The 27126-nt window shown below is 29.5% G+C and overlaps 2 protein-coding genes across 2 annotated transcripts; one reads left to right on the forward strand and one right to left on the reverse strand.

Annotated features, from left to right (window-relative positions):
- The first annotated feature begins 562 nt into the window (after positions 1–562).
- On the forward strand, positions 563–5876 carry LOC115974531 (GDSL esterase/lipase EXL3-like). Its single transcript, XM_031094931.1, has 5 exons — positions 563–875; positions 4083–4213; positions 4438–4671; positions 4971–5226; positions 5348–5876. The coding sequence occupies exons 1-5, from the start codon at positions 611–613 to the stop codon at positions 5539–5541; spliced, it is 1080 nt and encodes a 359-aa protein (XP_030950791.1). The 5' UTR covers positions 563–610; the 3' UTR covers positions 5542–5876.
- Positions 5877–20803: 14927 nt separating this feature from the next.
- On the reverse strand, positions 20804–24171 carry LOC115959473 (GDSL esterase/lipase At1g73610-like). Its single transcript, XM_031077893.1, has 5 exons — positions 23922–24171; positions 23463–23593; positions 22559–22789; positions 21973–22219; positions 20804–21013 (listed from the first exon to the last, which is right to left on the reverse strand). The coding sequence occupies exons 1-5, from the start codon at positions 24169–24171 to the stop codon at positions 20835–20837; spliced, it is 1038 nt and encodes a 345-aa protein (XP_030933753.1). The 3' UTR covers positions 20804–20834.
- Positions 24172–27126: the final 2955 nt, after the last annotated feature.

Genomic DNA, 27126 nt, shown 5'->3' on the forward strand with positions numbered 1-27126 from the left:
ATTTTTAACTATAGCAAAACAACATAATATTATTTCAATTTGTGCCAGCGAGTAGTAAATTTGTAATAATTTTCAGTGCATAATCAAAGTTCCACTACAAATCACATGAAAATCTCCTCTCTGCTGTAAGGACGAAAGCATTGAATTTGATATTGACTATTGAAATTTGGACTTGAAATGACTGACATTATGGAAAGGGGGATTAACACGTTTGGAGAATATAAATAATCAATGTGCCGATCTGAAATGACTTGGGGTGGCCTAAGCAAATTAATACATGCCGAATAAATTGTTAAGACATGAAATGACGAGTTGGTTGGACATGGGAGTTAATATTAAACCATTGTTTTGGAAGTATTTAATTCTCAACTGTCTGATATATCTTTAATAAATCTCTAACCATCCTAAACAGGAATCCAGCTACCGACTTCAGGGTGTAGATATAAAGCATTGCAGTTTGTTTTGTGCAATAAATAGCATTAATACTCTGTTGTTATATATTAAAAAAAAAAAAAAGCATTAATAGTCGGCTTTTTCTTTTTGTACTATAAAATGAATGGAAGCAATATTGAAGACCAACGAGTCATTTCATTTCGTTCATTAGAAAAAAATGGAACATTTTTCTTTATCAACCAAGTTCTTCTTTTTTTCTTTTGTTTTTACTGTTTTGTGTAGCTCAGAAGCGGTTATTCAGATACCAAATAATGAGACAGTTCCAGCAGTCATTATGTTTGGAGACTCCATCGTTGATACAGGCAACAACAATGGTCTTACATCAGTGGTGAAGTGTGATTTTCTTCCTTATGGGAGAGATTTTAATGGAGGAATGCCAACGGGAAGATTTTCAAATGGAAAGGTTCCCTCAGACTTCTTAGGTTATTTAAAAACTCTCTCTCTCTCTCTCTCACACACACACACAGTGCACACACACACACACCATTCATGGTCTTGACGTATACGTTGTCTTGCTGCTTGGTGACACTTTTTTCTCTCTTTAATTTCTGAAACACATACACACGTCAATATTCATGGTCTTGACTCTTTGACACATGCACAGTGCTACTAACACATTTTTTCTCTCTCTTTTCTAAAGCTTTCACTACCATTTTTTAGGTCATGGTGACATGGTTTGACGAGATAAAGATTTAAAAGTATACTTTGAAACTTCATATTTAGCTTTGTGACTATTCTATGTCAAACCATTTTTGTTGGTTTTGGGTTTTTTTTTTTTTTTTTGGTTTCAATAGAAATATTAGGGTTTATATCTTCTTTTTCCACTTAATATATACATATTTCACTAACTAAATCTAAGATTCTCTATAAACCCTTTGAGATTTCACATGAAATCAATGAAATGATAATTAATGCATCTTTAACTCCAAAAAGTGAGGAAAGTACCATGTTTGCTCTCCGAAATCCACGTCCAAACGAGCTAAGGGGTAGGAAAAATAAGATTGTGGGACTCAATGGGTGCATGTCTAATATATGAACGGAAAAGCATAAATTATCAAGTCATCTTCTTAGGTTGTTGTTGTCTTTCTCTCTTTTTATATATATATATATATATAAAATATTTTTTATTACCTTTAAATAAATGAGAAATTCTATATTCACAATATTTTTATAACAAATTCTAAGTGGATGGTTATTATTTTTCGTTATAGGTGGGCAAAAATGTAATATTTAAGCTATATATTCAAATTAAAACCAATAACAACTTACCACTTATGATTTGCTGTAAAAGTGTTGTGAAGATATTGTTCACATAACACTTTTATAAATATATCTGGTAGATAAACTCTTTCTATAAATTTAATTTTGAAAAAAAAATGGCCTATAATAATAAGGGATTTTATTGGCCTAACATGTATTACAACACAAGATATAAAGGCTGTATAGTGAGACTCCGATTAACACATAATCTATACAATTTATTATTATTATTATTTTTTAGAATAAAATCTATACAAGAAATTCACACTTAAATGGAGGTAGGATCGTAGGACTCTCCGACACCCCGTCTCCACACAAACGGACCTAACATGTTACGAAATTAAAGAAACTATATTTTTTTGCTGAACAAAGAAACTATACTTTTATGCTATTCTAGAATATCTAACTCAGGGACGGAGTTAGGATTTGGAGTTAGGGGTGATTTTATTGTTAGTTATATGCAATGGCTTCAACTTTCGGTTCTATTGCTTAATCGGCAAAGATTTTCTTTTATTATTATTATTTTTCATGTGTGTGTAGAGTGTGTCTTTTGTTGGTAAGGAAAAAATTATTTTGTTTAAAATTTTTTAAAGAGCTTAGTTGTTTGTTTTTGGTAAAATTGGTTGATTAGTCTCAAAGTTTTTTTTTTTATTTTTTAGTTTTGCTATTGCCTATTGATACTTTTTGTTGTTGGACTAATATTTTGGGCTTGTATATATATATTTTTAGATTTTAGATCTATAAATTTTTTTATGGACTTTAAAAGAAGGAATATACTAGATCTACAATTTTTTTTTTTTACAAATTTTTGTTGTGATTAGTGGTTATTAGTAAGTAAAAAAGTGATGTAAGTGATGGATTCAAATGCAAACTAGTAAGAATTTGCTACCTCAATAGTTTGCAAAAATGTTGTAAAAAAGTTTGTAACTGTAGCATTTCTCTTATAATGATCAATAAAGAGGACAAAATGTAATTTTATTGAATAAAATTGCTAAAATTAGTACCTAAATATATAGTTATATAATTATATTATTTTTAAAAAAAAAAATTAGGGGGGCCATTGCCTCTAGTCCATGAATGGCTCCGTCCATGATCTAACTGTTTGTTTTTCTAAAAATAGAAAATAAACTTTAAAAGTTATTCATTCTAAGAAAAAAAAAAAATTTAAAAGTTATTACACGTGGAGATTCACATCCCTACCTAAATCCAAGCCGAATCAATGGAAAAATCTTCGACATTAAAAAATTGAACCAATTGGCTTTATTTCACTTAAATGCTGGGAGGTGAAATACTGAAATTCATGAATTGAATTCGTTTATTTTATTTATTTATCTGGTATGTATTCAGAAAAAAAAAAATTGTAAAAAAGGTTTCTGACATCGATGACAATTGTCTGGCTTGGTTAGTGACTTTGGTCTTCACTCTTCAGTCCATGTCTAACCTCAATTCATGCTGAGACACACCGCACGTCGAGGTTCATTTATTGTGATTTCGTTGGGTCAAGAATTTATGATCCCATCAAACGTTTTTAATGTGTATGATTGTACAAAAGTATTTATGTTACGAAAATAAAATTAGAAACATTGTCCTTTACGTGCTATCCTACCAAATTTATACGTTTCGGTGAACGATCGGTATCCGTTCACCTGTTGGGAAGACTACCCTTTTGGGAAAGACTTTGATTCAGAATTTTAATATATTGGGTTTAGTTAACAGGTATTTTTAAAATATTTGTTAATAAATTATTTTATAGAAATTTTGATACTATATTTATATAAAAAATAAAATATCGTAAAAAAATCATTTTTTTTTCCTATATATATATTTTTAAAAAATATTTCATATAGGATAACAATACCTTAAAACGATCTCTTAGAGCTCTCAGTGCATTTCTTTTGTCTTATTTTAATCAAACTCTTTCAAATCAATAATAATAATAAAAAGTTTCAAGATTTTGTGTTTGGACTTAATTATGTAGTATTAATTTTTTAACTATTTTATTTATTTTTTATATATGAGACTTTCACTCTCACACACACACACACATATATATATATATATATATATATGCCTAACTGTAACATTACGGGCCTTTAATCTAATCAATGGTTGGCCTCTCATAGCATAAAGTTTCCAAATATAATATTCATTGGGCTTTGTAGGTCAAGTGTGAATAATTAAATCAAAATTTTAAAATTGTAATTTGGAAGCATGTGATTTCAAATCATTGAACCAAACAAGTCGAAACTCTTAAGTTTCAAAATCCTAAATTGGTCATTGTGTTCCTTAGAGTTGTTCTTTTTATATTCCATCATTAAAATAATTTAATATGTAATATAATTTTTCTTCTTCCCCTCCCCCTTTTTTAGTGGAAGAATTGGGAATTAAAGAACTCCTACCAGCTTATAGGGATCCAAGTTTGCAGCCCAAAGATCTCTTAACAGGTGTAAGCTTTGCATCTGGTGGCACAGGATACGATCCTTTGACACCTAAAGTAGTGGTATGCACATTTTAGACTCTCATTTTTCTTTTATAGTTCGATAGTTATAATGGTGATGACAGATTTAAACTCTAAATGCCTTCATTATAAATACCAAAAAGTGTCAGTTGAACTATAAGACTCTTGTTACATTTTAAAAAGTTTTAGCTTTCATTATATAATCATTTTTTATATGATTCATTGTTTTTTCTTATACTTATTTTTCATTTTTTGAGTACATATAGTCAGTCATACCACTATCTGAGCAATTACAAGATTTCAAGCAATACATAGGGAAGTTGAAAGGAATTGTTGGAGAAGAGAGAACAAACTTCATATTAGCCAAAAGTGCAGTTTTTGTGGTGGCAAGCAGCAATGACATTGCCAATACCTATTTTCTTACTGGAATAAGGAAAGCCGAATACGATATTCCATCTTATGCTGATCTTTTACTCAATTCAGCTTCTAATTTCATCAAGGTAACTTCATCTTCTTTTTCTTATATTTCCCCCTTATAATTGGTGATATCCAAGTTCACTAGTGACATAAGCCCAAGTTAACGAAAAGGTATTTCATGCATTTGATAATATAATCTTTACTTTCACAACCACACAGGATAAAAATGAGAATACATGTATCAAATATACATGATAATTATTGCAAGTTAAATTTTATTCTTACCTTAATAACAATTAACACCTATATATATATATATAAAATATAGTGGTACCAAGGTGGAATAAATGATTTTTTATTTTATTATATATATAAAATTAAGGAACTGTATGGACTGGGGGCACGAAGGATTGGTGTTTTCAGTGCACCACCACTAGGATGTGTGCCATCACAGCGACTTTTGGTTGGAGGCTCAGAAACTGAGTGTGCAAAGCAGCCCAATCAAGCATCACAAGTGTTCAATGATAAACTTTCTAGGGAGTTGGGTTACCTTAACAACAATTTGCCTAATGCAAAGGTGGTCTATATTGATGTCTACAACCCCATACTTGATCTCGTAACAAATCCAAAGAAATATGGTACCATACCTTTCTCCTTTATAATTTTAGACAGTTTTTTTTAATGTTTTTTTTTTTTTTTTTTAATTTCTAATTTTATCTTATTTAGGATATCTAATATTTGGTATATTGTAAAATTCAGGCTTTGAGATTGCAAATAAAGGGTGTTGTGGCACTGGAACTGTAGAGGTAGCAATACTGTGCAACCAATTAGACCATCACACTTGTACCGATGACTCTAAGTACGTGTTTTTTGACAGTTACCATCCTACAGAAAAAGCTTACAAGATAATTGTCAATCAGCTCATTACAAAATATATCTACAACTTCGTTTGAGATTGATGATTTTCCTCAACTCTCAATTAATTATCAACCAGACTTTTTTTTTTTTTTGGAGATAAATTATCAACCAGACTTTGCAAATTCTTTTTCCTCTTATTGCAATGGAGATCATCCTATTTTCTTTATGAAATATTATTGTAAGTTGTAACAATTAATTAGTTCTGAAAGTTTCATTGAGCTTGACCCAAATAAAAGGGATTAGGTTTTGAGTTGGGAGTGCCAATTATGAGAAGCAAATTAATTTCAATTGACTTAGATATCACATCCAATAAGATTTTGTAAATTTGTAAAGACCCAGTAATATAGTTGTTTAAGCGAACAAAACTAGTCATCCAAGAACTATTTCTAAACTTCAAAGACCAAAATGGTCCTTTACTTTATTCTAATGGAATAAAATGGTGAATATTGTTGCATTTGAATCCATGAATGTTGTCAAGGCCTAGCCAGTACACAGTTGTACTTGTATCAATATGTGGGTAGGATTAATCATCCAAATAGTGTCCTTAAATTCCAAACTAGTAAGTGGATCGTAGATGTATGTAGCTATCTACAAGACGTTTTCTTCTTCTTTGATTATTTTTTGGGAAGAAGGTAATCAGATTTTCATTAAAAACAGCAAAAAAAATCATACAAGATCGATCTTGGAGAAGTACAGAGTTTAACTCAGGAGGAATTAATGTCTTCCATCCAAACAAAACAATACAATCATTTACTTCGCAATCTTTTCTAGCTAGAAAATGTGCAAGCCATCTTGTTTCCATGATGATATTACCATTCTCAAAAAATCAGGGCAGCTCTACATAGAGTCCAGGGTAGTTGAGGACCACCCTAACATGGAAAAAATAATAATTATTATGTATAAATTTTAAAAAATTATGATTTTTTTATCCTTAAAAAAGCTCTGACCACCCTAATTTTTTTTTTTTTTTTTAGGTCCAATATAATTAAACTTTAGACAAAATTTGGCAACAAGCTTGGTTGTAGACTAAAGCTACAACTCCAATCAATATTTTTTTTATTGGATATGAATTTTAACAAATCCACTATTTAATTACATTTTCTTATTATATCTTCCATACTTGCACAATTTCAAGAAGAGAAAAGATCAATAGTTATGTTGTCAATTAAATGTTTAAATTTCGAGTTTTTGTAGTTTAAAATTATACATAAAAAATAAATATAGGGATCGAATAGTAAATAATATCCGATTGGCATGGAATTTGACACGTGTTTTAAGAACTTAAAAAACATGCAATTCAGCTGTTAGAAAATACATAGCAATGTTAATTTGTTTAGTGAGAGTTGTAGCCTTAGGCTACAACTAAGTTTGTAGCCAAACTTTGACCTTAAACTTTGGTCCCCATAACAATATATTAAGTCCTTACAAATAAAAAGAAAAAGTCCAAGAAAAAATTTATTTAACTAAACTTTTGAATAGATGTTGCTTGCAACATTGATAATGAGACTATCATGTAACGATTTTAAAATAAGAAAATTTGTAGAAGGAAATTATAAGACTTGATGTGTTTGCGTGTGTGTGAGTGTGTTTTTTCAATACATGAAGTTCTCTTTTTATTAGATTTTGTATAATTTAAATTTTCTAATGACCACCCTCAAAAAACTTCTTGGAGCCGCCACTGTGAAAAATGACCCCATCAAAGTTGGCCATGTAAACATTCTCGACTGGTGGTTTCCACTTCCAACTTACCAGAAAGAACGACACAATCTTTTACCTAAATTAAGAAAAGTGAAGATCCATTTGTATAATGCTTTTATTTAGCAAGTATTTTAGGGAGCAACACATTTTTTCATTTATGATCGAATAGCTCAAAAATCTGGTTAGAAGAGAAAATACTATTGCCTCAACTGTAGGCTCGATTGATCGAGGTTTAATTTACCTCGACACCACCCGATTGATCAAGACTCTTGTTTTCAATTTTCTATTTTGTGGCCACATTGCATTGACTTGGTGAATGCTCACCAAACTTCACCAATAAAACCTATAAATACTCCTACCAAATTCACTAAAAATGTATGCACTACAAACTGCCATTATTACTAGGTTATAATCCTTGTTTACACACATAGAATTAGTGATAATGAGGTGGTTTTACTAGGTGATTAAAGTGGTTGGCTCGATTGACACATTAAGTACTTGCGTCCGGGGATGCAAAAAAGTGTTTACTTTAAATCCTCAAATCTTACTTTATCTATTTTATCATCTCATTTTACAACTCATCCAACATCTCAGTTGCTATTTTTACATTCAACTCATTAAAATAATATAAACTATACTAATAAATAATATAAAAAATTTGGTTTCTCTTTCTTCTCTTCCAACTTTTTTTCCTCTCTACCTTTTTGTCTCTTTCTTCATTATATATATATATATATATATATATATATTTTACATTTTTGTGAACAATTGGTTCTCATATATGAGAACCAACTATTCATAGTTAGTAAAAATAAACAGAGACCCACACCTGGATATGGGTGTTGGATTTTGGCTTGTTGGTTATTAAAATAGGAATTGGGGGGGGGGGGGGTGGGGAATGCTAGTGCTCTTATATTGAAAATTTCTCTTTCAATAAGTAAATTCCAATACATATGATAATTCCTCAACTATGTTAGCACCTGAAAAAATGGAACAACATGGCTATGAGATGTTCAATTTCTATCAATGTTGATAGAGGAAGTAAGTACTAAGTGTGCGTTTGGATAACACATTTACAGGCTGCATTTTGCATTTTATCACCTAGGTCCCATGGCATTGTTCATGAACCCCACAAACTTGTGAAAAATGTAGAGCTATACGGTGCATTTTGCAACAAGTGAGATACGCCAGCTGAAGCTACAGTACTTTCAGCTGTAGTTTTTAGCTGAAGTTATAGTAGTTTTAGCCAAAAAAATAAGCTATAGTACTTTTGCATCGGGTACGCACGTTACATGATAAGACATATAGTATGTTACTATGTTATATAAATACATATGTGTGTTCCAGTTAGTTCAATTAGTAAAATCTATGATGGTTGTATAAGAGATATAGAGTTTAATCTTCGCATATACCAAAAACTGATTAGTGTTTTAGTCTGATGATAAAAAGTTATTATTAGGAGCAGACGTCATAAGTTGAAACTATCTAAAAAAAAAGAAGTTATATATATATATATATATAAAAGAATAATATAAATATTAGATATGGGATATTTTTACACATATGTAGTTATATTAAGTTATTATTTTTAATTACTTTTCTCAATTTTTTAATCAATTTATTATTTAAAGTTAATATAATAAAAACAAATAATTGGATTCATGTCGATTTTTTTTTTTTTTTTTTTTTTTGTTGATGAAATAAAATAAAATAAATAAATAACTTCTTCTTTATGAGTACATTCACATGATAATCTCTTTATTTTTTTGGAGAAGGTATTCACACGATAATCTAGTTCCTTATAACAGACAATGCACTTTAATAATATATTAATAATTTAACACAAAGCAATTAAGAAATATACCCGGACTACCTTAATCCCTTAATATTAGAGAAATTTAGGTTACTAAGCTAACATTTTTGGGAAATATTTAATGCGTTAATCCTTTTGAGGAGTTTATTTAATACAAGAGAAGTTAAAATGAGATTTAACGTCAATTATATATCTTTCACTCTTGAAGTTTCATTGCGTTACAATTAACTTCTTCTTTACTATTCTCTCTGTGAGAGTTTAAATACAAACAATTCAGAATTCAATTGAGCTAAGAAAAACTAAAGCATTCATCAGTAGAAATATTCACCACTCAAAATTTGTTAAAGTGCCTTCTGCATATTCATTTATACTTTTCATACTACAAGCTTTTCTAATTTTCTGCACCATAAAAGCTCAAGTAAGCTCAAGTAAGTCGGTTTGTGTACAGCTTAATCTGGTTAGCTATTAGCTTTTGTATATAACTTTTTAAAATCTCATTTTTATTATTCAATTCTTCAAAGTATAAGTATATACATATAAGTATAAATAAAAATGTAGAAGGCACTTTAGCAAAAAATTTAAATAAGCTAATGTCAAATGCACACAGACAAATGTAACAATTCATCCTCATAATAAATAAATTAGGTTAGATTAGATTAGATGTGTCATTGTCATATGCTTTGATAGAATGACACATCATTATTACATGCATCCTCTAGAGTGAGGAACTTTTATAATATAAATAAATTAGATTAAATATATTAGATGTAACAAAAAAGTTTTAAAAAGAAGACTTTCAAGTTTCAAATCTCTTTCCAAATCGTGATACATAGGCTAAAATGCAAATTGCATCCTCTAAGTTTGACCAAAATTTATTTCAATTCATTAACTTTACTTTCGTTCAATTGAGTTCTTTAAATTTCAAATTTATTCAATTCGGGCATTTTGTCCAATTCTGTTAAAATTTTTCTCATTAAGTATGCAATTAATTAGAGAAATTTTTTTTTTTTGAAAAAACATTATCACATAAAAAATCTATAAAATATTTTTATTATTTTTATAGATTTTTTTCATGTGAAAATAATATTTCTTAATGGCAATTTAAAAAAAATGGAAAAAATAAAAAAAAAACTTGAATTGAATAAATTTGAAACTTAGAGAATTCAATTGAACAAAAATAAAGTTAAAGAACTGAAATGAATTTCAACCAAATTTAGAAGGTGTAATTTGCATTTTAGCATACATTTTTTTAGATTAGATATAATTAGATGTTTATGGGAAGAATTTTTTATTTTGATAGATACAATAAAATTTCAACATATAGTATCCATTACATGATTAGATATAAACTAGACGTTCACGAGAAGAAATTTTGTATCTTTATTATTGTACTTTTGGGTTTCTTTAACTGTGATACATTTATATGAGAAAGAAATTACAAAAATAATTTTAAAAATTTACTTAATTAATTAATTAATTTTTTATTGGGAATAATTCATAAAGTTCTTTTATATTTTGTGTTTTTATTTATACTTTTTATGTAAAATAATATTATATAAGCGTGTGTATACTTAAATCACATGTTATGTACTATATGCTTTATAAGTCACATGAGTATTATATGAAACACTTTTTAAAAAAATTTGTTTTCAATATATTAAACAAGATTGTGATTAAATCAATTATAAAGTGTAGATACCTGAATAAAAAAAGTATAAACTAAATGACTATATATATTTATATTATCATCACTTGAAAAATATTTTGGAAGAATTGTGAATTAATTTGTTTGGGTGTTATCTATAAAATATACTTGTACTAACAATAATTTATACATTTAGAATTTTTGAGGGGTCCAAGTAGCATAATTTATACTTTCAACTTTGCCTCCCTTCCACTCCACTTAATTATAATTTTTTTAAATGTATTTCTTCATTACAAAAAAAGAGGGCTATAGCCGTGTTCTAAAACGCGACTATAGACCCTAAAAACACGGCTATAGGCCCGTTTGGTCTATAGCCGCATTTTCTATAGCTGCGCTTACACACGCAGCCTATACTCTGCGACAATAGCTCCTACAGGTTTATAGACGCATTTTTTTAACCGCGGCTATAGGCTGAGACCTATAGCTGTGTTTTGAAAAACGCAGCTATAGGCCATCTTTGGGCTACGTTTATAAAATGCAACTAAAGCCTCCTATAGGGGTTTTGTCTATAGTCGCGTTTTAAAAACACGGCTATAGGTTTTTTTTTTTTTTTCCTTGCTAAATCACAAATTCCTGCCCAAATTGAACCATACTGCAACCATTCAAATCCAAATACAAAACAAATACTTTACATAAACAGATACTTAAATTTCTGAAGTTCATTGCCAAAATTTTGTAAGTTCCCAACAAAAAATTGCCAAAAGATCCTATACATCACAAAAAATATAGAACAAGGATTTTTTACAATCTAATTGCATGAAGAAATACAGCCATAGCCAGCAAGCAGCAACAACACTTCCCAACTGACCTCAATAAGGTTCTTGTCAATATTAAGCTTGTTCAATGTCAAACTTCCAGTCTTGCTCCCTGCAGAAATTTAAGATGCAAGTCCATAAATTCATAGTCCACATGAACCCCAAAAACTTCAAGAACAATAAGTGCAATTAGTACCCTTTTCTCTTCAGGAGTTGGATGAGCAATGATAGGCCAAGAATGTATTGACCCTTTGTGATGAATTAATTGATTAATTGTCTAAATTTATTAATTAATCAAATTAACATGTAAGATGCATGGTAGCACAAACAAATCACCAATTAAACTAAGTATGTAGCGGAAAATAAATTGACACGGTGATTTGTTTACAAATGGGGAAAACCTATATAGCAAAAACCTCACCGGATGATTTTAAAGTCTTCACTCCCGAGAATCCACTATTATCAAAATAAGCGATTACAAGTAAAGGAATCTCAGTACCTTATACCAACTTACAGTTGAACCCTTACCCCAATACCCAATTGGACTTATTCTATAGTGATAATCTCTTATTTTTAATGCACGACTTTTAGTATGTGACTAACCAATTCAATGCGTGGATCCCAGTATGCTGCTTAGTCACCAACTTGAGAAAGAAGTTGGCTGCAAAGTTCTTCAGTTCATCACACGATGAACTAAAATTAAGAAAAAAGAAAAAGAAAATAGTATGCTCATTTTATCATGCATCTAATCTTACTTATGATTAGTTATTATTCAAATTAATAATTTACATAATTAAATTTATTCATTCATTATTCCTTGTTTATAGCTTCAACAATTGTTCAAAATACAATTTTTACATTCACATTAGATGGTGAAAGACTAGAAAAATACTTGTTTGTAACTATTATAAATGAGAAAATACTAACGTGTTTCATAATTTTACTTTAGATGATTGATAGTGAAGGATCATATGTGGCCTACTTAATTATTTATTTATTTTTAAATATAACTATAGTTTAAAGTGGTTCTTGATCAGTTTAAAGCGAAGGAAAAAATTAAGATAATATAGGTAGTGGTCTCATGTTGGCCATGTCATTATTAAAATATGAGTAATGAGTATATTTAGCTAACACATATAAACTTATAAATGAGTCTATACTTGAATTGTTGTGTATCAAACCTAATAACTCATGAGCTTGTTTGTGAACAAACTTTTTTGCTTGGGCTTGGCTTGTTTATTAAACGAGCCTAAAACTAAGGTTCAAGCTTGACTTATTTATAAACAAACAAATATAAACAAGCTTTTTATAGAGCCGAGCCCAAGTTATTCATGCTTGGCTTGGTTCATTTACAGCTCTAAGCTTTGGTCTGTTGGCGCCACTTGAGCTCCTATGCTACAGAAAAATAGAAAAGCTTGAAGTATGAAAAGTATGTAGAATATATAATAGTGAAGAAGTAGTTTATGGTAAGGCAATGAAAGTAATATTCTCAAAAATATTTTTTTGAGAGAATTTCAACATATGGTGTCTGCTCTTAATAATACATCTTTATCATCAGACCAAGATACCAATAAGTTTTTGGTGTAGGCGGGGATTAAACCCCAAATCTCTTATACAACTATCAGAGACTTTACCAGTTGAGTTAACTGGAACCCATGATTCTCAAAAATATTTGAAGGCACTAATACATTTAATAATATCCCCAAAAATGTTAGCTTAGTAATTTATATTATTTTAATATTAAGAAATTAAGATAGTACTAGGGTATTTTTCTCCAACTTTTTGTTAGGTAAACTTAATGGATAACCTTGTCTTAATAGATTAGTAATGTACATTATCTTTTTTTTTTTCTTTTTCTTTTTTTTGTTGTAATGACATAGGAGAATTTAACTCAGATTAGTTGCAAATCATAAAGCATACTGTATAATAATTAATCAAATTTCTACAGGTAGTTAATCCTACCGGCCTACTTGCCAGAACCAATTACTGAATAATCTAGAGACTTTTCACTCCTAACAAGCTAAACAATTTATCCTCGTACCTAGGAAGCTAATGTGCTTATTCCGTTATAAGGAACTAGCAGATTAATTAATATCATGTGAATGTACTCAAAGTTTTTTTTTTTTTTTTTTTTTTAGAGAGAGAGAGTTTTAATTTATGGCGTCCGTTTCTGATAATAGTTTTTTATTATCAAACCAAGACACTAATCGATTTTTGGTGTAGGCGAGGATTGAACTACAGATCTCTTATTTAACCATCAGAGACTTTACTAATTGTGTTAACTGACACCCATGACTCAAAGCTTAATATAGAAAAGTTGGATTCTCACGATTAGGGGATGCATGCCATGGTGACATGTGTCACTTTGTCAAAACATATGACTATTACATTTGTCAAAATTCTTACTATCCATTTTATTGTGAGAAAGACAATAATAAAGATACTTAATTTTGTTTCTAAACAAAAAAGACACTTAATATCTTCTCATAAACATCTAACTAAATCTAATCAAATTAAATGTCTCACAATTTGGAAAGATGTTAAAAAAAAAAATTTGGTTATTGTTTTTTACTTTTTCATCACATCTAATATATATAATTTAATTTATATTATAAAAAACTTGGATCCTATTACAAAAGTTCGATCCTTACCCCTAGATGATGACGAAATGACATATGTCATTTTCTTCCCATAAATGTCTAGTTATTTCTTCTTCTTCTTCTTTAGAAACATCTAATTATATCTAAGAAAAAAAAAACAATTAATTTCTTCTCATAAAAATTTAATTATATTTACTCTAATTAAATCTATTATAATTTGAAAAGAAATCCAAAAGTATTTTTTAGGGTAAACTACATATTTGCAAGGTTTTCAGACCCAGACTATTCATTGAACCGTAAAAAGGAGAGGTTCAAGCTTTTTGAAGTTAAACCGAGGTCAAACTGTGATGACGTCATAATTAATTTAATAATTATTTAAATATAAATAAATATATTAAATTTGTAAATATTAGCAAAATTTACTAAAAATATCTTAAAAATTGAAACAAAATACATAAAATAGTACATTATAAGGTTAATAAAAAATAGTATAACATAAATAAGCATAAAAAGAAATTTTTATAATAATCCTTTAAGAGAAATCATTTCAATTAACTAAAAACAACTTTTAAAATAAATTCATAAATTGCATAGGTATTATTCTTAAATAAAAAGTTAATTTAGTAATATTTAATATGTTGAGAAAGATGACATAGAAGTTTAGAAACTATAAATCATGTAAATTTAATAATATTGCATATTAGCTCCCAAGAAAATGTTTTTAAATCAAATGGGTAATTGTTAAAAAAATTCCAATCTTTCCATCAGAGTAAGACATGGATGAAGAACAAAATTGGAGTTTTTTTTCTTTACAAAAAAAGGGTTTCTTTTCCAGTATTTTCTTTGGAACCAAATGCAACAGAATCGGTACCTAAAAAAACTTGAAAAGGCAGATATGGAAGGTGAAAACGCAAGCGCAACAGAGGTAGAGAGAATATTCACTAAGAAAGGAAAAAGGAGAGACCATCAAATAGTCTGAGCCTCTAGTTTAGTCCTCACTGTGACAGACCCAACAAGTAGTCTCACCCTCTATGTACTCACGCCACAACTTTACAACAAAACCTAACAGAAAAATTGGGCTATTCAACTTACAACCATAAAAAAAATGACTTCATTGCACGCCACTTATATTAGGTAGTCCCCACCAAATGATGGACAATAAATTTTGGGATAGTAATTGTGGGTTATAGGATGCCATTGCAAAAATAGGCATACAAAGAGAAAGACAGTAATCCTTGGGTTGTTATTTGATAGATTTCCAGATATCTTTATTTTTGTTTGAAGTATTTTGCTAATGGTGATGGTAGATTGAGAGATTCCGTTCTTTGGCAAGGCGGGGAGATGGGGATTGATCAAGGATGGGAACATAGAGAGAGATTTTTATTTTGTATTAGTTTAATCTTTAATGATGTGGGAATCTAAATGTCAATTTAATGACATGGTTTTTTTTTTCACGTTCTGCTGATGCAGTAGTCCATGTAGCACTTATGTAGCAAAAAAATTATACTTTATTTTAATTGTTAGTTAAACTAGCATTTTTCATCTATCACTTAACTGCAAGAACCGTTTTAACTCAATATCAAAAAGTCAGGGACCTTCTCCCCTCTCTCCGTGTGTGTGTGTGTGTGTGTTAAAATATTTAGTATTCTATAAAATAAAAAAATAAAAAAAAGTCAGGGACCGAATTGACATATTTGAAAGGTTAAAGACCAAATTGAAATATGATGTAAAGGTTAAGGACCAAATATATAGTCTACCCTATTTTTTATTTTACTTTATTTTTTCATCACATAATTTTAAAACTATACATACATAGCAAGAAAATATATGACATTTTTCTAACATTTAGATATTGAGTTTTTACCATAAGTTTTAAATCATATCACATTTATATATATGAAAAATTTATTTTTTTGTGCTTTGTTAGAGATAGAGAAATTAGATACAAGTTATTAAATATTACTTATCTATTAAATTAAGGTTAATTGCAGCTCCCAAAAACAAATTTCCTAGCTCTGTCACTAATTTCACTAGATATAACATGAACTTAACTCTAACAATATACATATTAGACATAAGATAATATCATCATTGTATATTTACAATTTTTTTTTTTTTTTGTACAAGTATATATAAAAAATATTTAGTTATATTAAATTGTTTTATTTTATATTCATTTAATTATATTAAATTAATAAAATTGAAATAAATATTAGATTCATGTCGAATAAAAAATAATTATATTAATATATATTGATGAGTACCTTCACATGACATTAATCTAGTTCTATATGGTAGAAAATGCACATTAATAATCTGTTACCGCGAAATAATCCATTATGAAGTTTCTTTTTTTTTTTTTTTTGGTAGTTTCTAGTTTCCACACCAAAAGTTGGAGAGAAAATACCCACGATGCACATTAATATATATATATATATATATATATTTAGTTAAAACACCATTTTGGTCCCTACATTTTGAGGTCACAGTTAATTTGGTCCTTACATCTTGGTAGCATTCAATATGGTCTTTATTATTTTCAACTTCTAGTCAATTTGGTCTCTACTATTAACTCACTAACGAAAAATGCTTAGGTGGCAAAAAGTTTGTATGATTGGCGCCCACGTGATTAACATAATAATAAAATTAAATAATTAAACATCAAAAATCTACATAAGCATTTTAATGAAGAAAAAAAAGGCCATGTCAGATAAACAAAATCTAAAAAAAAAAAAAAGTAATTGAAAGAAAAATAATTAAAGAAAAATATTTTTTTTTGGTTGTAAATCCTTAATTTCTTCTATTTTCTTATGTATTCTTGCACTTTCTTAGGTACCAAACATAGTACCCAGCAACACAACAATAAAAAAAAGTTCTTCTATATCTTGAACAAATACCAAACACATAAAACGTAAAGAAACTGCAAAAAACTTGGACAAGAAATAATTCAATAAAATTGTCCAAGCTAAGAAAAGACTCATCTCTGAAAACTATATAGTACATTATTGAACATTTTGAAGTTGACCCAAATCCTAGAGCATCATATTGAAACAATTGGAGAAAAGTTTCGATTTTTGTAACGTTATTGGTCTCTCTCCGAATAACAAAAGTCACAGAATCAAAGGCCAAAAGGCTTTTGCTTAAGATTCCCAATGCCTTGCACTTCGCTTAGTCAATTCACACCAACAAACAACCTAAATCAAATTCAAACGGCTTTTTTCCTTCAAATTCTTTGCATCAACGAAATCCACCATGGAGGTTGATTTGCCTTTGTCCTCAACCCAAGCATGTTGCACCGCCGCAGTTTAGCGTCATTCAACTATTGGGTTTTCTTGCTGTCGTTTGTGGCTACAGCAATTTGAAGTTGCCTTTTCTCTCTTTGACTTTAGGGTGAGGGTTTGTGCAAGTGATGTGGATTTTGTTTTGTTAGGTTGTATTTAAGAATTTGGGTGAATGGTAAGGGGTCTGGGCGAATTTGTGCAGCCTAATATTATTGTTTTTTTTTCCAAATTGTTGTGTTTCTAGGTAAGCGTTTGGTAGCTAAGAAACTGGAAGAGTACAAAAGAAAATTTTAAAAAAAAAAACTGAGAAATTTTGTTTTGAATTCTTTTTTTTCTTTCAATTTTTTTTTTTTAAAGATTTTGTTTATATGACATGGCCTTTTTTTTCTTCATTAAAATTCTTATGTGGATTTTTGATGTTGAATTATTTAATTTTATATTATTATGTTAGCCACATGGGCGCCAATCATGCAAACCGTTTGCTAACTAAGCATTTTCTGTTAGTGAGTTAACGGTAGGGACCAAATTAACTAGAAGTTGAAAATAACAAGGACCATATTGACTGCTACCAAAATGTAGGGACCAAATTGACCGTGACTTCAAAATGTAGGAACCAAAATGGTGTTTTCGTCTTTTAAAAATTAAAAATTCCATCAAATCACAAATTTCTTTTCATTTCATTGTTTGGTAATGTAAATGGAAAATCGAAAAAAAAAAAATTTAATTGATGGAAATCAAAATTGAAGGGTAATCGGACCTGCAGAACGTTGAAACAACAGATTAGGGGTTTTTGAATTCAAGGCAGGGTCCACAAAAGTGAGAGACAGAGAAAGAGAAACCCTAGAATAGAAAAGTTTAGAGATCTTCAAAAGCTTAGATTTGAAAAGCGAAAGCGGCAAGATTGATACATTACAATACTGTAAAACTTGTTGTAGCATTGTATCTGGTTTACTTGTTGCAGGAGTGTCAAAATATATATATATATATATATATATATATATATATATATATTCTTAAATTATTTTTTTTTAATTTATTTTTCATCTATAAACAATTGAAAATTTTTCATATTTTGTCCTTAAACTTTGAAAGATATTTTTTTTTCATCCCTAAATTATTAAATAAGCTTTTTTTTTTGTTCTAATTTTGTCTTTAAACTATTGAAAAAAAAGAAGCCTAAATCTTTACAAAGTTTAGGAATAAAAAAAAAATTAAGTTTAGGAATGAAAATTTTTTTTTGGATATAATTTAGAGACTAAAACAATATTTTAACCAATAATAAAACAAAACGTTGTATGTAAAATGTACCAAAAACACAAAAGAGAGAGAGTGTGCTTTGATTCTCAAAAAAAAAAAAGAAAAAAAAATGAAAAAGAAAAAAGAAAAGGGAGTGCTGCTTTTTGTTCATTCCAAATATGCACTTTTATTTTTTGGAGAGAGTTTTAATCTATGACGTTTGTTCCTAATAATAGGTCTTTTATTGTTAGACCAAGACACTGGTCAATTTTTTTAATAGGCGGGAATTGAATCTCAAATATCTTATTCGGTTATTAGAGACTTTATCAGTTGAACTAATTAGAATTCACATTCCAAATAAACACTTAAAATCTCAATATATCCTAGTTCAAATCTTTATGGAGCCATTGGTTTACTAATTGCTTTCTCAAAAGAATATTAAAAAAAAAAAAATGAAAGAAAGAAAGAAGAAAAGTGGTTTACTAAATTTTGAGGTTAGCAAAGACAGAGCTAGAATTTTGAGTTGGGGTGTTGAAGTATTAAAAAAAATCATGAAAATCCAAATAAGCATCTACTAATTAATCAATCATATGATTACCATTCGCTTTCATTTTGTCACTCATCCAAACATACTATCTCCCCACTATTTTTATTTTATTTTTACAATAAGTTTTTGTTCAAGTTTTTTGGGCTAATGATTTATGAATTGTGATTGTTTGGACTGATATGTGGTTGTTTGGGCTGATTTGCGATATTGTTTGTGATAATTTGTGGAGTTGTTTAGGCTAACCAAGGGGGCCAAGTTTTATTTTCCTTTGGCCTAATTTGAATAGGGGTCTAATGTATCTATAATGTTTTTTTTTCCTACGACTTAGACAAAGCCCCCTTGGGCCTTAATGTGACTTCGTCCCTGGAGGTTAGGTTTGGTTTAGAATTTTTTGATTATTTAAGGGACAAAGTTTGGCTCCAACTACCAATAAAAAATAATATTTGCACTTGTACTTAACCTAACTAATCAAATGAGTAACATGTATTGCATGTGATATGGCACATGTCTCCTTCAACCCAATACACCCAATTTGATTGACACCCCTATGGTGCTATGCCCAATAGCTCACCTCACCAGCCACCATCATCTCTCACCTACCTCATGTCCATTAGATTTGACGAAGATCTCAATCTCCATCAACTCGAAAAGCGTACACCACCTTTGAACTTCGACATCTATGTGATAACCAGCAAAATCATTTGCTCGTCGACATAACCATACCAAATTAGTCAATAGCCCAAATCTTCTTGATCAACAATGATTAAGAAGTTTTCAAATCCAATGTCATTGAGTTAGTTGACATGTTGACACCAAGCACGACGAACCCATGATAAATTATGTCCCCAGTTGTTCTTGTTAACTCGAGTATTAAGTTGTAAGGCACAAAATTGCTGCCAAAATCTCAATAGAATTTTGTAAATACAATAACTTTATGTTGAAATCACAAGAAAGACAATGGGAGTGTGTATAACTGTGAGGTCAGAAGTGGTAGTCATGTGATTGCACTAAGCAGACTCAAAAATTAGGGAGGGGGCTCTTGTATTTTATTTCACACTCCTCAAGTGAAGGCCTGGACCTCAAAAAATCTTCTTAAGTATTGGGGAAAAACAAAAAAAAAAACAAAAACAAAACAAAAAACCTGCATTCACATCATATTCTTTTTGACTTGGCTTGGGTCCATTGTATCATGACTCATTGAAATGATGACATGTGACCAAAAGTAAACAAGTATCGCTATCTTGATGGATCCATTACAATTGGATATTGGACCCAAGCTTGACCCAATTCTTTCTCGTTTTGACAGAAATTGAGGAAAAATGAGATAATAAAGACGAGATTGAATTGAGATAAACTCTGATCTCCACTAGATAATTGGATAAGTATTTTCTTGCTTTATTCAAAAGAATCACTATGAAATTTATTCATCACAGAACCATAAAACAACTTCCCTACTAAAACAACAAAGACTACTACGTAACCGTTGGTACCTTATCAGTTCACAACTTCTTTCTACTTAAGCAACCACTCCTAATAACAAGCAACAATTTATTTCAAACATTAACATTGCTAATAGAACAAAGCTTCCCACTCTAACTTTCCCTTCTAAAACCTCTCCCTTATTATGCTCGCAACTATTGTAAACACCAAGTGAGAGAGTTGCGGCAACGGACACCAAAAAACAAGAATTGCTTCAAGAGAAACTGGAAAGAGTTTTGTTGAGTACATCAGAGACAATTATTCTGTAAGTTTTTTCAGTGGGGTGAACAAAGTCCCAAAAGACATAGGTAGAAGCGTCTGGACAAGTGAAGGGACTAAATGGAAGACATATACTAGTGCCGCCACAGCACCCAGAATTGGCATTTTGAAAGCCTGAAATTGTAAGAATAGTCACAAATTAGAAATGTATCACCAAATTGATGCTACAAAGTTCAATTATAATGTATCATACCACATAAACGTTACAAATTGAAGCTTTAACTTTGAGAACAAAATAGTAGAAGTAATTAACAAAGAATAACCCTGGGGATACTATATATTTACACAAACTTTAGAAACTAATGTCTCATCATTAACAAAAAGAAAAATAGTTTTAGTATATGAAAATTCTTCAATTATTACAAATTTTTACTACAAAAGACTTACAAGCTAATGGAACAGAGAGTGTGATATTGTTGCTACTTTAATAACTAATAAATCAATATTTGAATAACCTTTATGAGAATAGTAGCCTCTCAATTAGTAAGGTTTATATGGTAAAATATGTAATATCCTTAGCATCAATATTCTATGCAACAAAGAGTGTGATATTGTTGGCACTTTACTTAATAATAAATAAATATATGAATAACCTTTATAGGATTAGTAGCCTATCAATTAGTAAGGTTTATATAGTAAAATATGTAATATTCTTAGCATCAATCTTTTATTGCGTTATTGAATTGGCATCAATTTGATATATTGCCAAATTGGCTTATAAGTGTTTTTTTGCAGGATTTTCTCAAAAAAAAAGAAAAAGAAAAAGCTTTTTTTGCAGGATTTTTTTTCTTCACCATCTATAATTCAATAGTTCCAACTAGGGGTGATGGGTGATCTAAATTTGTATTACCTTCAACATTTCCAATTAAGGTTGATATACCGCCAATTCATATTTATTATCCCGTTAATTTGTAAGTACTTTATAGAAAATTTAATAATTTGTAACTATGTTATAGAAAATTTGATTGTAGATTTAGTATTTTCCATAAACTAATAGGCTAGGATGATAACACAACGATAGCTTTAAGTAAATGATTACCAGATTTTTTATGACAAAAAAATATTACACTTACCAAATTGCTGAGGATTACTGGCGATGTTAACTAGAGGGGTAAAGATGTCGAAAAAGACCAGCTTGGCATCGGGATGCTTGCTTTGAAGGGAGGCTATTCCTGCTTTTAACAGATTATTGTACATTTGTGCACCTAGGTTTGCGGCCATTGAACAAGCTGACCCCCCTGTAAGTCTTGCTGATGGCTCGCATCCAAATGCTACAGTACTAAGAACACCAAATCGCCTTGCCCCCAGTGCATACAATTGCTTCACAAATTTATATTTGATATGGTTAGGTGCTTGGTGCTCTTTGCTGCCTCTTAGAAAAATAGATTTTTAATGAAGGGAAAGGCATATACATAGTTAAAAAGATAAGTGGTTCTAAATCACAAACTATTACACAACTTTTTTTTTTTTTTTTTTATAACTTCAACACGAGAAACTGTGAATGATTGTTTATTACTTACACACGAATCTACTATTTTTTCTTTATCACTTACACTCTGTCACATCATAGTAAAGAAATTGTATAATAGTATTTTACGATACTAGGTTTTTTTCTAAAAAGTTACTTAGGGCCTTCATAAGTCAATGAAAGAAATTTACCTCCAAAAAAGTGGTAGACCAGGTAACCAATTGAGCACAATATGCAGGAAAAGTATACTCTAATTTCCTCATACCAGCATTATATGATACTCCAATGTCATTGTTGCCAGCTGACATTAGAACAAGGCTGTTGGCTATGATGGCTTTTGCTTTCTCTTCACCAGCAATCCCTTTTAGCTTACCTATGTAATCCTTGAAGTATTGTAACTGTTGGGACATTGCCACAACTCCCTGATTCCAACAAAACAATTAAATTGCAAGAAAGCCGAGAATTTTCAAAGCACAGTAAATTATGTGTAATTATTAGATTAAGAAAAATATTAATTCAGCTCTTCTAATCGGATTTTTTGTTGTCTCGTGTTTTTGGTATTGAATATCCCATCACCTAAAACATAGAGGGGCAGAAGATACAACTGAGGGAGTTGAAATACTATCCTCTAGATTAATTGAAAACCAACAAATGTCGTAATTTACTAATTTCTAGGAATAAAAGAGATAGGAGGGGCATCATATCCCTTGTCTTGTGGTTCTGCTAGGTAACAATTTAGTTTATAGACTTTCAATTCTTATATTTCACCTCCTAAATTTTGTTTTAAAATAAAATTATTTTGGTTTTGTCCAAATTCTATTTTGCATGTTTTGGTTGGAAAAATTACCTCGTGATTCCATCCAATAACAATTTAGTTCCACGATTTTTTTAATTGTTATAGTTTGATCCCTAAAGTTTAAATTTAGATGAAATCAAAAGAAATACTTTTGAGAAAATCCAAACAATTTGATTTTTATCCAAATCATAATGCGGTTAAATGTAACAATTGAAAGTTTTTATCCTAAATTGTGATAGATCCAAATTAAAAAAGGGCAAACATTAATGTCCAAATAAATAAATATAAAAGATAGATACCAATGTACTAGATGTTAATGGATCAATTCCTGAGCCCCCCGAAGCAAATCCTACACCGGTTAGGAGATCATCACTTTGAAGGTCTGGTTTAAGATAAGCTGGCACAGTATCTTTAATTCCCAAGGCCTCCGCTGAAATTAATATGAAATGGGTGAATAACCACAACAATTTGGTGTTATTTTCAAATTAAACCTTAAAGTTTTGAGTGTATTACTATAATTTAGATTCTTTTTTTTTTTTTTTTTAAAGTCACTTTCAACTAAAATTTTTAGAATTTTTTTTTTTTTTTTTGAGTCTCTTTCAAATAAAATAACAAAAATTTACGTAAACTATACATAGAATTTTTTGGACACTAGAACTCAAAAGCAGAAACAGAAACTTTTTATACATAGTACATAAAATATGCATCATGCATGAGAGAGAGATGTTTGGTAAGTAAAAGAGTTTACGATATTATACCTATCAAGTCTGTGGGGTTTTTTCCATTGCAAAATCTTCCCGTTGCAACTTTTCCCGGGAAGTCTCTTCCATATGGAGGGTAATTGCACCTACCTGAGAGAAGATTGTTATTCATGCCTGTATCAAGAATTGAATCTCCAAACGAGAAAATTGCCGAAAATGTTTTATTTGCTTGAGCTCCTATGTTGTAGAAAAATAGACAAGCACAAGCTTGAAGTATGAAAAGTATAAATGAAGATGCCGAAGCCATTTTTACAAACTCTGAGTGCTGAGTTTTTCTAGTGATGAATGCTTTAGTTTCTCACGGCCTAAATGATTTTTTGAAGTGTGTGTATTTATACTCTCACAGATAGAATAATAAACAAGCAGTTAATGGTAAGACAATATTACAATTACAAGAGTGAAAGAAATTTGACATCAAAATCTGATTTAAAACTTCTATCAATTGTGGTCAATCGTAATAAATCATTTCTTTAAAAGCATTAATGCATTAAATTAAATTAAATATTCCTCAAAAATGTTAGCTTAGTAGGTTATATTTCTTTAATATTAAGAAATTAAGGTAGTCCTCATCCTGGGGTATTATCTCTATAACTTTAATTACGTTTAGAAACTTCACAATGGATTATTAATGTTTTTTAATAGATTAGGTATTTGCATGATCTGTTATAAGGAACTTGATTCATGTCATGTGAAGGTACTCATAACTTAAAATACTTATTTATTTTTTGACTTGAATCTAATAAATTATTTTTATGTTATTAATTTGATATAACTAAATGAGTAAAAATGTAATTTAGTATTAATGTGCCTCAAGGGTATTTTCTCTCCAACTTTCCCTTTAGAAACCCTAAAAACAAGAAAATTCATAATGAATTATTTCCGGTTAATAGATTATTAATGTACATTATCTATTACAGAGAACTAGATTAATGTCATGTGAATGTACTCATCAATATATTTTATAAATAATTATTTATTTATTTTACATAAATTTAATTATTTATTTTTATTTTATTAATTTAATATAACTAAATGAATATAAAATAATTTAATTAATATAAATAAATATTTTTAAATATACTTCATTGTATAGAAAAATTGCAAATATACAATGATGATATTATTTTATGTTTTATATATATATATTATTAGAGTTAAGTTCAAATTACACCTGATGTAATCAGTGACAGAGCCAAAAAATTTGTTTTTGGGAGGCTACAATTAACCTTAATTTTATAGATATGTAATATTGTATAACCTGTATCTAATTACACTATATCTAATAAAGCACAAAAAACTACACTTTTCATATATATAAATGAGATATGATTTAAAACCTATGGTAAAAACTCAATATCTAAATGTTAGGAGAATGTCATATATATTTTCTTGCTATGTATGTATAGTTTTAAAATTATGTTATGCAAAATTATAGTTGTGGGGGTAAAGGCCCAAAATCATATATTGGGCTTTGAGCTTCACCCGGGACCATTGACAAGTTCGAGGAGAGGAAAAAGGTTGTTAAAGGGACTCTCAATTAAAATCTCGTAAACAGGGAATGCATGAAAGATGATCCAAGGAGGAATATCTCCTCAGATGAGATGGATGTAGCTCAAATGCGTAACTCTAGCAATTAGAGGGCCCCTCCGAAAGGCCCTAGTGATAGGAATGTGCCACATAAACATACGGGGAAGAAGAAAACACAAAATATCTAAGGAAAAGCTGCTACCACCGTATTAAATACATTGCAGCTACTTTTCTGGCCGCATTTATGTGGAGAGGACCTTTGAATAATACTGCCTTGTCTACAACAACTTACAGAAGGTTGAAGGGAGGTGTCTGAGTCTGATGGGACGAGCACTCAAGTGGGAACTCAGATGATCAATAAGTGTAGGATCAAGATGGCTCAAAGAGGGTTATATAATGTGAGAGATCCCTATGAGATGGGGATCGAAAAAGGGGAGAGAGAGAACACTGTAACAACCTAAGTTGTCTCAATATCTAACTGTAATTAGCATACACAATTGTAACCTCCTCAGACTTAAAGTCCATTGACATCAATATCTCTTATTTGTGCTTAACTCTCATTTAATTCAAGATTTGCTACTATACAACTCATTAGGCCTTAGTTCTTCAACTCATTTTTTACAAATTCATTGTATTGGGTCTCTTGGACCAAGACTCCATATATTTTTGGGCTTGAGCCTCAAATTGTGTTCCTACAATAGTAAAATAAAAACTCCTATGGTTTTCTTTTCAAATTATGATAGATTTAATTAGACTAAATATAGTTAAATTTTTATGAGAAGAAATTAGGTGTCTTTATTTTTTTTTCTTAGATATAATCAGACGTTTATGGGAAGAAAATGACACATGTCATTTCTTTGACAAAATGACACGTCATCATTGTATACATCCTCTAATGGTAAGGATCTAACTTTTATAATAGGATCAAACTTTTGTAATGTATTTTAAATTATAGCATATGTAACGAAAAAGTTAAAAACCATAACAAAAAAAGATTTTTGAACATCTTTCCAAATTGTGAGACATTTAACTAGATTAGATATAGTTGGACGTTTTTGAGAAGATATTAAGTGTCTTTTTTGTTTAGAAACAAAATTAATTGTCTCTCTCACAATAAAATGGATTATAAGCCTTTTGACACATGTAATTGCCATATATGCTTTGACAAAATGACAAATGTCACCATGGCATGCATCCTCTTATTAATCGTGAGAATCAAACTTTTATAATATAAATATAATTATAAATAAATTAAGATAAGATATATATATATATATATATGTGTATATATATATATATATATATATAGGATATGGTTATTTATATAATAAATTGGCACTAAAAGCATATAATAATATAAATATAAATATTAGGAACTAGGCAGGAGATAATATCTTTATTGTATATTTACACATATTTAGTTATATTAAATTAATATAATACACTAAACACACACAACCAATGTGGGATAAACATCCATTTCTTTTTTGAGTAAACAGTAATACTTATTAAAACACATACAAAAATAGTAATATTAGTGTTTTAAACCGCTGTTTATAACCCCAGTCTACAACTACAAAAGTTAGACCCTTTTGTAGTTGTACTCTGGTTAAAATAATGTATTATAAACCCGGTTTAAAATACTAATATTACTATTTTCATGTGTGTTCTAATG

The sequence above is a fragment of the Quercus lobata genome, chromosome 2 (genome assembly GCF_001633185.2).
Source record: "Quercus lobata isolate SW786 chromosome 2, ValleyOak3.0 Primary Assembly, whole genome shotgun sequence".
NCBI lineage: Eukaryota > Viridiplantae > Streptophyta > Magnoliopsida > Fagales > Fagaceae > Quercus > Quercus lobata.

Excerpts from the sequence above, each read along its gene's own strand:
- LOC115974531 (XM_031094931.1), top strand. The coding sequence starts at position 611 with ATGGAACATTTTTCTTTATCAACCAAGTTCTTCTTTTTTTCTTTTGTT. Across the intron at positions 4,672-4,970 it reads CAGCTTCTAATTTCATCAAG|GAACTGTATGGACTGGGGGC; the intron begins GTAACTTCATCT and ends TATAAAATTAAG. Across the intron at positions 5,227-5,347 it reads AACAAATCCAAAGAAATATG|GCTTTGAGATTGCAAATAAA; the intron begins GTACCATACCTT and ends TGTAAAATTCAG.
- LOC115959473 (XM_031077893.1), bottom strand. The coding sequence starts at position 24,171 with ATGGCTTCGGCATCTTCATTTATACTTTTCATACTTCAAGCTTGTGCT. Across the intron at positions 23,594-23,921 it reads AAACCCCACAGACTTGATAG|CGGAGGCCTTGGGAATTAAA; the intron begins GTATAATATCGT and ends TATTAATTTCAG. Across the intron at positions 22,220-22,558 it reads GGTCTACCACTTTTTTGGAG|CAATTGTATGCACTGGGGGC; the intron begins GTAAATTTCTTT and ends AAATTTGTGAAG.